The 12977-nt window shown below is 32.7% G+C and overlaps 2 protein-coding genes across 2 annotated transcripts in view; both read right to left on the reverse strand.

Moving 5' to 3' along the window:
* LOC123563660 (cholesterol transporter ABCA5-like) overlaps positions 1–7496 on the reverse strand; it is a 109367-nt gene extending 101871 nt beyond the window's left edge. Inside the window, exon 1 of the mRNA XM_053525156.1 lies at positions 7291–7496. The gene's annotated coding sequence lies outside the window, so the exon portion shown is untranslated. The remainder of the gene's footprint in view (positions 1–7290) is intronic.
* Positions 7497–8054: 558 nt separating this feature from the next.
* On the reverse strand, positions 8055–8486 carry LOC123562099 (ribonuclease H-like). Its single transcript, XM_045354749.2, has one exon. It carries the CDS (start codon positions 8484–8486, stop codon positions 8055–8057), a length of 432 nt encoding a protein of 143 aa, XP_045210684.2.
* Positions 8487–12977: the final 4491 nt, after the last annotated feature.

Raw genomic sequence — 12977 nt, forward strand, 5'->3', positions numbered from 1 at the left:
ATGATAAATGCTTATGAGCAGAAAACAGAGAACACAGATTATTTCCACCAAAATTGATATTTTTAAATATAACTTAGATACAACATTTGCGCACTGAAATCCGAATGGAAAATATTGTGCACAAATGTTGTAACTAAAACTCCAGACAACATCAAGTGTGCATTATTCCAGTGAAGCTGAGTATTAAAACTAAATCATATCAGGAATATAACAGGGAATAAAATTTGAACAGATTAAACATAAAAATTACTTAATTAGATCATTCACATAATGTATTTTGACAAAAAGTTTTTTCAGCTCTTCAAAATGTATTTCACATTTCAAGGAACAACTTTATACAGTTACATAAATACTTTTGTCCAGTTTTGATACAATCATACTTTTATCTTTTATTTTTCAGCAATAAAACTAACCAAATTTAGGAAACCAAGGCCAAGAAAACTATATAAATGTTTCTTGGCAGGGTCATATTCCTAAAGACACCGTCAAAAGCGTAAAAAATTCAGACAATATCTGACAAAATTCAGGAATGTTTGGAAAGTTTTCATTTTTCTGTGACAAGAGAAATAATTGCAGTCATGACTGACTTAAAATCCTTAGAACATCCAGTAACTATAACAGTAAGTTGCATGTACCCTATACAAGGGTCTGCCTCTGTTCATTCCAAGAATTATGGTAAAGTATAATATTAACTAGTTATGTCTAAAAGCACTTATGGAAAGAACAATAAAACAAACAAACCATTGGAATGGATTACATTGAAAAATGGTCTTTCGTGTAAATACCTGTCCATAAGACAGCATGCTTGACTTTTCTCAGTGCTTGACTCGTGAATTATAGCTTTGTTCGTAAAAAGTTTATAAAACTTTCATAAAAAAATTCAAGTTAAAAAGTGGGCATAACTCTGTCAAAATTAAAAAACAAGAGTTATGGGGATTGTTTCTAGTGGTGTAGACTTTGATAGTAAATAAATAAGTTAATAGCTTTGCTAGTAATAGAGATATTTTTTATCAAAAACTTTTATCAATGCAAATGCAGGGAGTGCAATATCTCTAGTACTTTTTCTTAAAAAAATTGAGCTAAAAATGGCAAAAGATACTATCCTTTTAAAGGGAATTCCTATAGTTTTTTATGCGCATCTTTCTGCGCAGCCGACACTTTCTATGGAAAACTGAACTGAAGTCAACATTAGTTGAAACATGTTACAGACAATCTTAAATATGACGAATCTTGAATGAAATAACATTTTTGATAAGTTTTACCAGTAATCAAATGTTGATACTGGTTTATGTTGTATTGACAAGTATCATGCCTGACAGGTATCTTGTTATTTTTGTGGTTGTGTTTTCACATCGCATTTTAGTACAAAGACAGTGTTGTTCATATAATGTAAGATAATTGACTTAGTACTGATAAGACAATATCACCTTTCAGATTATTTAGTATTCAATTACAGAAAGAATTAAGAATTTTTAAAACTTTTTTTTAACTTTTAGCAGACATACATGTAATCAATTTGGCCAGGTTCGTGCCATTTCCGTCCGAACAGGTGTTGTATTCTAGCGGTCTTAGCATAAAATTTAGCCTGGTGACCCATACATTTTTAGCCATTTTTATGCTCACAATACAATTACCTATACATAAGAAAAACAAGAAAAAATTCTATTAAAGAGTTTTTTCAAAATTAAAAAATATATTCTTCACTATGGGTATTTTTCATTGAAAAAAGTTCACAAAAGTAAATATGAAACAATTTTTTTTTCATTTGTACCCATTATTGTAAGGATAGAGTATTACAAATTTGACTATAATATCAAATAAGTATATAATAAAATCTGTAAAAGGAAAAAAACCGTATTGTGCTGTCTTGATGTATATTTTGGTTGGTATTTATAAAAAAGCAGAAAATTATGAAAATGTTGAAAAATCGCTGGCAGTTTCAGCAACAGTGGGTGTGTTCAAAACAATTTTTCACAAAAACAAGCCTGGTGACCTATTGTTTTTATTTGTTCATTGTTTTCAGCACAAGTTTTCCTATCATATATGTGAATTTAAAAAAATTCTATGAAAGGAAAAAAACTATAGGAATTCTCTTTAAATAGTAAAACTTTACAAGATTTAGGGAAATCTGTAAAATTGCCTATTGTACACACCTAATATTATTCAACTCAACCATCAAAATGAAAATATCCCTGGATGCGCCGCCATTTTGACATTACAGGCTTTTGTATTGATAAACGAAGTTTCCATATGGAACGTTTTTAATAAAATTATATTATGCAGGTGACTATGATATTGTTCATATTAAGGTAATTCATCCTGAGAAACTAAAGCTATTTGTGTTGTTATATGCCCAAAAGGACATATTATGTTTTACCCCGGTGTCCGTCTGTCTGTTAGCAATTTCATGTCCACTCTGTAACTCTTGAACTGCTTGAAGGATTTCTAAAAAACTTGGCACAAATGTTCATCACACGGAGACGACGTGCAGAGCACGTTTTGGATGACTTGCCTCAGGGTCAAAGGTCATAATATGACATTGCTTTGCATATATTGCTCTGCATTGCAGTGCTCTTGTTTTTATTTGGCAGATCCCTTTTTTGTTCACTTACAATTATTATTTTTTGAATAACTTCCCTTTTACGTAACTATAAATAGCTTATTTTGAAACTTTTTCATTACTGGCCGTAGGGAAAAAACCCGAGTTCCTGTCTTTTGGACTTCAACAGTCAAATTCTTTAAATTTTGCTCCCATCCTCTGATGTAACCTATCGGGCGTATATTGCCCCGCTTGGCGGAGCTCTTGTTGATGATATATTGGCAGCAGCACATCATTGTCATGCATAATTAATTTCGGGAGTCACATGCATTTCTGTTTAAGTATCAATATAGGGTTGCTGTTTCATATATGTACAGGTTTGTGCGTGAAGGATGTTATTCCTTATTTCAAATAGCATCTAAGAAGTCCAAATTTAGACCTTTAAAATTTTCATGCAATTTAGACGTGCAATATGTCATAAAACATAGATTTACGTGTTTGGAATTAACTGATTACATTTTTTCAGACAAAGTTTAGGAGACACTTACATATATGTATGGATCTTAATGTACGTGCATGTACACATACCTGTAATAAATCTCAAAATTTCCTTTTTGAAATGCTTGAAATTATATTAGAAAAAAAAACTCACTCATAAAAACAAGAAAGATGCACTTTTTTCATTCAATTTACCGAGCATTTAACACAATTATTTGAATGTTTGTTTTAATATACCGCCAAAGAATGTCAGATATGGAGGCAGTTTTTTTATATTAAATTTAAAATTGAAAAATATAATTTTGAGGAATTTTTTTAGAAAACTCTGTCAGCTCTTTAAGGTATTATGAACTTTTCCGTCTTTCATTCTGGTCAGTACCGTTAACTGTTAAAAGGGGTGCTTAACAAAAATATACTGACAGAATGGTGAACAGTGCAGATCTTGATTAAACTGCATGGATGTGCAGACTGATCATGATCTGAACTGGATGCAAAGGCAGCTAGAATCTGTTGTGTCCAGCAGGGCTGAGAAATAAGTGTTTCACTATTTTGAAAATACTTCTTATGACTATTTGTCGGATATAAAAATAGTCTCATATTATTTAATAAATGCATTGCCAGTAAAGCTTGTCTTCTTAAAATGTTAAATAAGATTTTAAATCATAAGCAAGAGATATAGCTTAATTGTTTAAAGGTTCAGACAAGGCTGATCTGAGGTCATATCCTTCAAAAATACTTGTTTCTTGTTTATATCAAAATATAACATTTTATTTTTTCCCCCATTATTTTTAGGCCATTCTATACAGGAAAGTATACCAAGTGATGATGTCATAAGTAGTATCTACACTCATGTATCTTAAAAATAGTCTTCAAATGCTATCATATTGAATTTTGTGCTATTTATAACTCTATTTACCTTAACTTACAACAGTCATGCACAGAACTGTCAGGAAGTACCAGTGTGCGCATATGTTGTAAGTTGAGATACAACATTCATGCACAACGAAAATAATACGATTTGAGATACAACTTTTGTGCATTTTTTGAATTTTGCTAGTTACATTGAGAATATATTTATGATATTTTGTCATATAGTGAACATGTCTAAAATAATACATTTAATGCAAAAAAATGATTTTCACAAAAAATCATAGTTACAACATTCATGCACCAAGCCCACGAAATAAAGGTTGTACTAAATTTAAGGACACTATATTATTAGAAAAAGATAAACTTATTACTGATCAACAAGAAGTCTGTAAAGTTTTTAATGATTTTTTTGTGAATGTGGCTAGAGATATTGGTAATGACAATCTTATCCCAAATGAAGACCATCCAAGTATTGCTGCTATTTTAAATAATAAATCATGCCAATCAGAATTAAATTTTGAGCCAGTTACAGAAAATTTCATTTGTAAGCAAATCAATAAGTTAAACATAAAGAAAGCTACTGGAGCTGACCATGTATCTTCAAAACTTGTTAAACTGGCTGAACCAGCAATTTCGGGTCATCTTACTTTTCTGGTAAATAAATCCTTTTCAACTTCAGTTTTCCCCGATAGCTTGAAAATTGCCCAAGTGACACCACTGCATAAAAAGAAAAGTACACTAGAGAAAGGGAATTATCGCCCTGTCAGTATTCTACCAATTTTATCAAAAATTTTTGAGAGAGCTATTAATATTCAAGTTGTAAACTTTTTTGAACAACATTTTAACATGTATTTATCCGCTTTTAGGTCAGGTTATGGGTGTCAAACGACCCTTTTAAGGATAGTAGAAGACTGGAAACAAGCCTTAGATGAGAACAAATATGTAGCCTCAATTTTAATGGATCTTTCTAAAGCTTTTGATTGTCTACCACATGATTTACTGATTTTGAAACTTAAAGCATATGGTGTATCCGAAAATTCCATAAAATTAATACAAAGTTATCTTAGTAATAGGAGTCAGTGCATTAAGTTAGGTCAATTTAGCAGTGATTTTAAAGACATCTATAAAGAAGTTCCTCAAGGTTCCATTTTAGGGCCGATTCTTTTCAACATCTTCATAAACGATATCTTTCATTTTGTACAAGTTAGTAAATTATATAACTATGCTGATGACAACACTCTTAGTCTATCACATGCAGACCATGATATTAATACTGTTGTAACTACTTTGGAAAATGATAGCTTATCACTCATTAAATGGTTTTCAAATAATAAAATGCAGGCAAACCCAGACAAATTCCAAGCTATTGCTATTGGTAATAAGACAAAGAAATGTAATATCTCCTTCAATCTAGATGATAACATTATTCCATGTGATGAGGAAGTAAAACTATTAGGAGTAACTATAGATTTTAAACTTAATTTTCATTCTCATGTTTCAAGCATTTGCAAAAAAGCATCTAGGCAGTTGCATGTATTAAAACGCATTGGACATAATCTATGTAAATTAGGTAAACTTAACATTTACTACTCATTTATTATGTCAAATTTTAACTTCTGTCCATTGGCTTGGCATTTCTGCGGAGAAACTAACACTAAGAAAATAGAAAAAATACAAGAAAGGGCCTTACGTTTCATTTATAATGACTACTGTTCAGATTATGCAACTCTTCTAAATCAGTCTCGGCTTCCATCTTTGAAAGTTAGGTGTCTAAGGACAATTGCTATTGAAACTTTTAAAATAATTAATAAACAGTCTCCAGCTTATCTTCATGACCTTATAAATATTGATAATAAACCTTACTCTTTTAGGTATTCAAACACTGCAGAAGTGCCACAGGTAAGGACAACAAGATATGGTAGCAACTCCTTCCGTTCTTGCACTGCCAAGCTCTGGAACTCCTTTCCTCAACATTTTAGAGACGAGTCGAACCTAAATCAGTTCCGGAGCTTGATCAGTGCTTGGAATGGATGGAGTTGCCGCTGTTCTTATAAGATAAGATAAGATAAATTTTATTTTGAGTCGGCAAGACAAGTAACAATACAACATAAGCACTCTAGGTGCTTTTGAACCGACTATATGTTAACAAATTAATAAGGAACAATAGTAAAACAAGCTGTAAAAGAAGGACATGGTTTAAAAAAACAAAACATATGAACATTTAAATAATTATTGTTGCAAATTAACCTTAAAATTACATCTAGCACAAAGACAGAACATTATAATAGCATTGCACAATCAAGGAGATCTGGTATATAAAACAAACCATACATATTAGCACATGGAAAGAAACATAAAAATGACATGGCAGCATTTTGAATGTGATACTGATAGATGTTATATTTAACAACCATGTAGAGCAGTACATTTAAGACCATGTAATTGAGTTAAAAAACCATGTAACAGCTGCTGTTCTAGGTCAGTGACCTAAAAACTGCCATAAGAGAATAAATGTAAAAAAGTGAAACCATCAAAACAAGCACAAAAAATGCATAATTTAAAAGAAAGCTAAAGGAAGTTATCATCTCAGGATCAGACATGAGGTGAACTGAACAGCAACTACTACATGATAGCAAGAAAATTAAAGAAAGCATAACTGCAGGAAAAGCCAAGCAAATACATGCATAACTGTTGCTACTGTATTTATGCCAATGCTTCTTATGTACTGCATGTCGTTTGTTTTGTTTACTGTTAACTTCAATACATATTTTCCAATTGCATACTTCAGCATGCCGTTGTTTATTTGCTCTGCTAGCTTATAGTTGTGCTAGATACCAATTATATGCTTATGTATTTTGCAACCGGTAACTGCTTTTGTTCTTTGCTTAGTTTGCATGTTTCTGTTTAAAATGTATATGATTAAGTTTGCATTTTTACAGAAACTATTTAATATATTACCTGAGAGATAGGTGCTACTAATCAGTCTCTTTGAATCTGATTCAAGGTGATATTTGATTTTTGAAGACATTTTTTAGCTGGTGCACTCTTGTGTTATATATAATTTTTTCAGAATTTTACTGATTAGATCTTAATTTATTTTTAGACTATGGTCAAGATTAGCACAAACCTCTCAGCTTTTACTTTGTATAATTTGAAGTCCTGCAGTTGTATTATGTATAATGGGTTATTAATATGCTTGATAATTCATGTGCTTTTATATGTGCTTATTTGTTTGTATTGTAATGTGACTGTTATTTGTTAAGTCGGCTAATAGCTATTCATAGCTAATGTTATTAACTTATTATATTTACAACCCGACTATAAATAAAAATTTGTATCTTGTATCTTGTAAATTAAAACTATCCGAAATAAGTTACACTTACGAATACTTCACCGTGCAATCTCTTGTTCTGTCATCTTTCTCTCGTTAGAAAAGACAATTCTTGGTTCAACCTTTAATATGACAACGTAAACAGACGTGAAACTCGCTGCCACGTCATAAAAGTGATGAAAAATTCTTTTATTTCCTCCTTTTCGTTTCGTTTCATTTCTAATGGCCGTGCTGTCTCCCCGGTATATACCGTACACGTTGTACGTTTTCTTCTCTAGTATGTACTCTTATAGACTCTTGGTATAATATTTTGCGAAATTCGGTTGTTTTCATTTTATAAAAAGGCTTAAACAAATCTTCTGGATGCTTCAATGAAGTCATCAATTATAGCTGAAAAGTTTTCCCTGTGTTCTTTGTAGGGATCCTCTGCTGAATTTACAAGAAAAAGTTCAGCGCTGAAATCTCATGCAGATACCCATGTTAAGGAATAACTCCTGCTTTAACCTTTCTCTATGAACTTCATATATGGGACACTCGTCTATAAAGTGTATCACAGTCTCTGGTTCTCCACATCTGCAGAATGGCGTGTCTTTATTTCCTATTTTATTTTGGTATTCGTTAAGGCAATACCCACTCTGCAGCTGGAGCAATATTTTTTTATTCTTCAGTCCCTGAAAATTGATGTACTTAGGTTTAACTTCTTGCCTGAATTGATATAAATGTCGTCCATTCTCATTGATATCCCATCTTCTTTGCCATTCATACTACCGACCCTCTAGCAGCATGACAATATCTGCTTGACTTGTAACTACCTCATCATCTGTCATGCTTTCCTGCCTCTGTAGCTGCCTCTTTGGCCAGTCTGTCTGCTGTCTCATTCCCACTGATACCAGCATGTCCTGGGGTCCAATCAAGGTGGATGTCTACTCCAGCCATTTCTAGATCTTTCCACAGTTGAAGTATTTCTGATGACAAGAATTTGTGTGTTTTATTCTCCCATCCAAGATTAACAATGCCTATAGCAGACTGACTGTCACTTAATATTTTTAACTTGTTGATTTGTAATCTCTTACACTCTTCTAGGATTGTTTTAAGTGTTAACTTGATAGCCACCATTTCACCCACAAGGATGGATGATAATTTTGATACCGGTTGTTTCAGTTCAACTAACTCTGTGTTTGGAAGGATGCAAGCTCCAGCACCACAGGGACCTGGACTTCCTCTGCAGGGACCATCTGTAAAAGCCATGGCTGTTCTGTTGTCTACATCTGATAGTATATTTGTGATAATTTGCTTTGCATCCTCTACTTGTTTATTGGTTCTAGATTTGGAACAAACAAGATTGTTCCTGTAATCAGTCTCGTTCGGACAGCTGTAGATATTCAAGGTAGGAAAATTCTGGTTCTATACTATTCATTGTCAAGTTGGTCAGTGACTTCATATCTTCTATCTGTGTTAACATGTAGCCAAAAGGAGATCTGAATTTTTCAATTAAATTTGTGTGTTTTCCCATGTAACTTTCTAGTTTTCCTTTTTGTTTTTTGCAAATATTTTTCCACACTCTCTAATGCTCAGTTCCTCCCTTCTAAAGTCAAGTGGTAGAACCCCAGAAAGCACTTCAGCAGCATCTTTACTGGAAGGAGTAGGTAATCCTAGGCAGACATGCAGCTAATCCTTTCCTCTGAATTTTTTCAAGGGGTTGACAGTTAGCAATTTGCCAAACTGGAGCTGCATATTCAAGCTGTGGTAGCACTAAGCTAGTGTAAAGGTTAACAATGTTTTAACACTTATTTTTTCTGTTTTTGCTACTGTTATCAATGTAGACAATGTTTGTAATCCTTTCCTCTCCACATATTCAATGTGATCTTTGAAAGAAAGTTCCTTGTCAAGTATAACTCCTAAAATTTTTGGTTTATCTGTTTTTAGTAGTGTTTTCTTGTTCACTGTAATCTGTATTTGATCTATGTCATCCTTTCTTCGGCTAAATATTGAGTATTCAGTTTTCTCTGTATTGAGCTTCATTCGCCATTTCTGGGTCCATGCCTGCACTGCCTCTAAATCAGTATTTAATGATGTTTCTAATTGGTGTATATCATTTCCAGTTTTCCAAATGGGGACCGTCGTCTGCAAATTTTACTTTGTTACTTTTTACCTGTGTGAATATGTCTGCCAGGTAGAGATTAAACAGTAAAGAGGACAGCACAGATCCTTGTGGTAACCCCATATCTGATGAAAAGACCTCTCCCATTTCATCTACTACACTACATTTTGCTTTCCGACCTGTTAAAAAATTTGATAGCCAATTCCATATCTTCCCTCTGATTCCAAATCTGTACATGTTGACCAACAAACCATCCCTCCACACTGTATCAAAGGCCTTTTCCATGTCTAGAAATACAGCTAGTGTGTAGTTGTTTTCATTGAAACCATCATATATATTTTGCACCAATCGTAACTGCTTGTGTGGTACTATGATTTTTCCTGAAGCCTTCTTGTTCTGCATCTATGATGTCTTTGTGTTCTGAGTATGCATATATTCTGGAGTATACTATCTTTTCCATACATTTGCCAAGGGCACTGGTTAAACTTATTGGTCGGTAGGACCCTGGTTTGTGGTAAGAATCTTTCCCATGTTTCTGTAGAAACTTTACAGTAGCACTTTTCCAAGTACCTGGAAGTACACCCTTACTCCAAGACTGTTGGAATATGTAGGTTATCACCTCAATGAGTTGTTGATTTGACTGTAAAAGTAGATCAGTGTATATGTCATCAGGACCTGGTGCTTTGTTCTTTTTTAAGGTTTGTAGTACTGCCTCAACCTCTTCATATGTAATATGTCTATTTAGGAAATCTTCACCCCCATCTGTCATGCTTTCCAGTTTGATAAGTGCCAACTCATTTTCAACCTCTGCTCTGAACTTCTCATCAAAAGTCATACCATCTAAGTGTTTCCCACCAAAAAAATTTTGTTCAAGAAGTTTGGCTTTTTCTTTTTTGTTAAAAATCACTTCATCACTGCTGTCTACAAGAGGAAGAATACTGGAAATCCTCAACCTGATATGATGTTAATTGTTTGAATGATTTCCATCTCTCCTTGGGATTAGAACATTGATCAATATTACTGCACATATTGTTCATCCATTCATCCTTAGCATTTCTTACTTCTTCTTCATATCTTTCTTCACATTCTTTTATTCTTTGGAGATTCTTTGGAGTTTTCCTCTATTTGAATACTTTCTTTGACGTGTTTAGTTCTGTTTTTATTGTTTTGACTTTGTCATTTATCCAAGGTTGGTGTATTCTTCTGTTGCCTGATTTTACCTTTTTTCTTGGTACAGCTTCTGACATGCATTTATGAAATTTTTCTAGAAAACATGTGTATATCTCTTCTATATTTAACAGTTCAAAGTTCTCAGTTTTCCATGAAGAAAACTCATCTTTAGTGATGATGTACATATCCATTTCATTCATACAGTATCTCTCTGTTTCTGTGAACTTTTGGTCTAGATAGTCTTCAATATCTAACAAAACTGCTATATGGTCCGACCGAACATTTTCATGGTCAAGCGTTTTGCAAAGTTTAACATCCTTGTTTATATGAGGTTTGATGACAAAAAGATCTATAACACTGTTACTTTCCCTTCTAGTTGATTCATCATCATTTATGCAAATAAAATTTTCCAACCACTTGCAATTTTCAAGTAGCTCACCTGCCCCATTGTCTGTCACATTCCCCCCAAAGTTTACTCTTAGCATTGAAGTCTCCGGTAAGCATAATGTTTTTATACATTGTGTTGCACTGTTTTCCTTCCCTAGTTAAATTAACAAGTTTGTATCGTTGTCATCTTCAGATCAAGGGCGTAGTCATGAAGGGAGCTAGAGAGGGAGGTAGTTATAGTTTTATTTGGCAAACATGTCCATTTTATAGTAATATATATAATACAATCATTTTCAGTGATAAGAAATATATATTACTCTGCATTAATAAAAAGTAAATAAAATAAATATGACATGAAATTTGAACAATTCATAGAATACATGTTGCAATCACAGAAAAATAAAATCCTATCACTTATTTCTACTTAAAAAAAATCAACCCTGAAAAATCAAATGTACTTTAATATTAATATATTTTGAGATATTTTTAAGTAATTAAAACAGAGAAAATTTGATATGTAGTGCCAGCTAACCCATAAAGTCTTGCGAGTTTTTAAAGCAGCATGCCTCAAGATTTGGCTAAAAAAATCTTTCTTTCAAATTGAAGTTTGATCATATTATGAACATTAGAATATGAATTTTTGTTTCTAAAGTATTATAAAAGTTCCAAATCAAGAAAAAAAGACGACCGCGCTGGGACCGCCGCGGCAATAAAGACATTTTCCCGTCGTCGTAACCAATAGCGCTCAGCTGAAGTAGTGAATAATGACTTCAAAATATAGATATTTATAATCAAGACAGTTTACATGGAGTAAAAGCATGACAAAAGCTTTTCAATTTTCATCGTAAAAAGTAGTAAAAACAGCAAATTCTCATGTGTTTCCGTAACATAAAGTTTGTCAGTAATTAAGTTAAAACCTTCTTAAGAAATATGGCATTTATTTCAAGATATCTTAAAAAAATTGTTGTCGAACGATCTGGAAGCATGCCGCTTTAAAATTACAATTGCATGCAGGGTCCTTTATTGTACTACTGAAGAAATGGGGAAAAATGACCAAAACTATAATCAAAGCAACTAAACTCCCCTAATTCTATAATACTTCAGACTTTCTCTAAAATACTTACAAGAGAAATATGTCATGAATACTTTCAATACTTAAATATGTTTCTGTTATTTCTCAACTAGGACATAATCATTCATTAATTAATAGTCTTTTAAATGCCATTTCTATATTAGAGGTAACCACACCCAGGCGGACAAAACAGTTCTCCGATATTTTTTCCGGCATCTGTATTGGGGCAAGTATTTTCGACCCAAGAATCGATTAGTGCAAAATATGTAAAATATCTTTTTATTTCTATAAAATAGCATGAACAAAAAACATACCATGTGTTTCCCGTTTAAAAGCAACGTATATTGAGTCAGTTATGGCGAGTTAAAAGTGTGATTTTGTTGAAAAAATGCGAAAACGAAAAAAAGTTAATCGCGATATATTTAATTTATTTTTCAACTTATGGCTATAGTATTAACATCAGCCTTTAAAATAATGTTTGCTCAGAATATTGTGCAATTGTTATTTTAACCAGCAAAGTGCAATATTCCACGAGTTATATACATCCAAATATGACCTGGTCTTAAAAAGTGTGGCAGCATTGCACAGCTCAAAATTACTTGTGTGGCGAGACAGAGCAGTTCCGCCTCTTTTGTGATTTTAGTTTATTGAATAGTGTCTAAATAGTGATATCGAGCTCGTAACTCTTAAAAAGTCGTGTTTATTATTCTGACAACAGCAGATCATTTATAGAACATCAAATAAATTTACGTTTTGCAGTAATGGACGTACCGAAATGAAAGTAATAGCTTAATCAATAAGGAAATCAATAAGTGTCTTTGCTGACTCACTGGTAGGAACTCTGTAACCCGGAACTAATCCAATACGTTTTTGAGTAAAAATGGAAATATTTGGCAGCTGGTTGGATGTTTATGTCATAGGACGCTATTTTAACAGTACACCACTGATATTTTGTTATTTTCAGCGTTCTATATTGACGTGAAGCCATCAATGATAAACCATGATAAAT

The sequence above is a fragment of the Mercenaria mercenaria genome, chromosome 2 (assembly GCF_021730395.1).
Source record: "Mercenaria mercenaria strain notata chromosome 2, MADL_Memer_1, whole genome shotgun sequence".
Classification (NCBI taxonomy): domain Eukaryota; kingdom Metazoa; phylum Mollusca; class Bivalvia; order Venerida; family Veneridae; genus Mercenaria; species Mercenaria mercenaria.

What these genes read in the sequence shown, in the direction of transcription:
- LOC123562099 (XM_045354749.2), bottom strand. Translation starts at nt 8,486, where the DNA reads ATGGCTTTTACAGATGGTCCCTGCAGAGGAAGTCCAGGTCCCTGTGGT.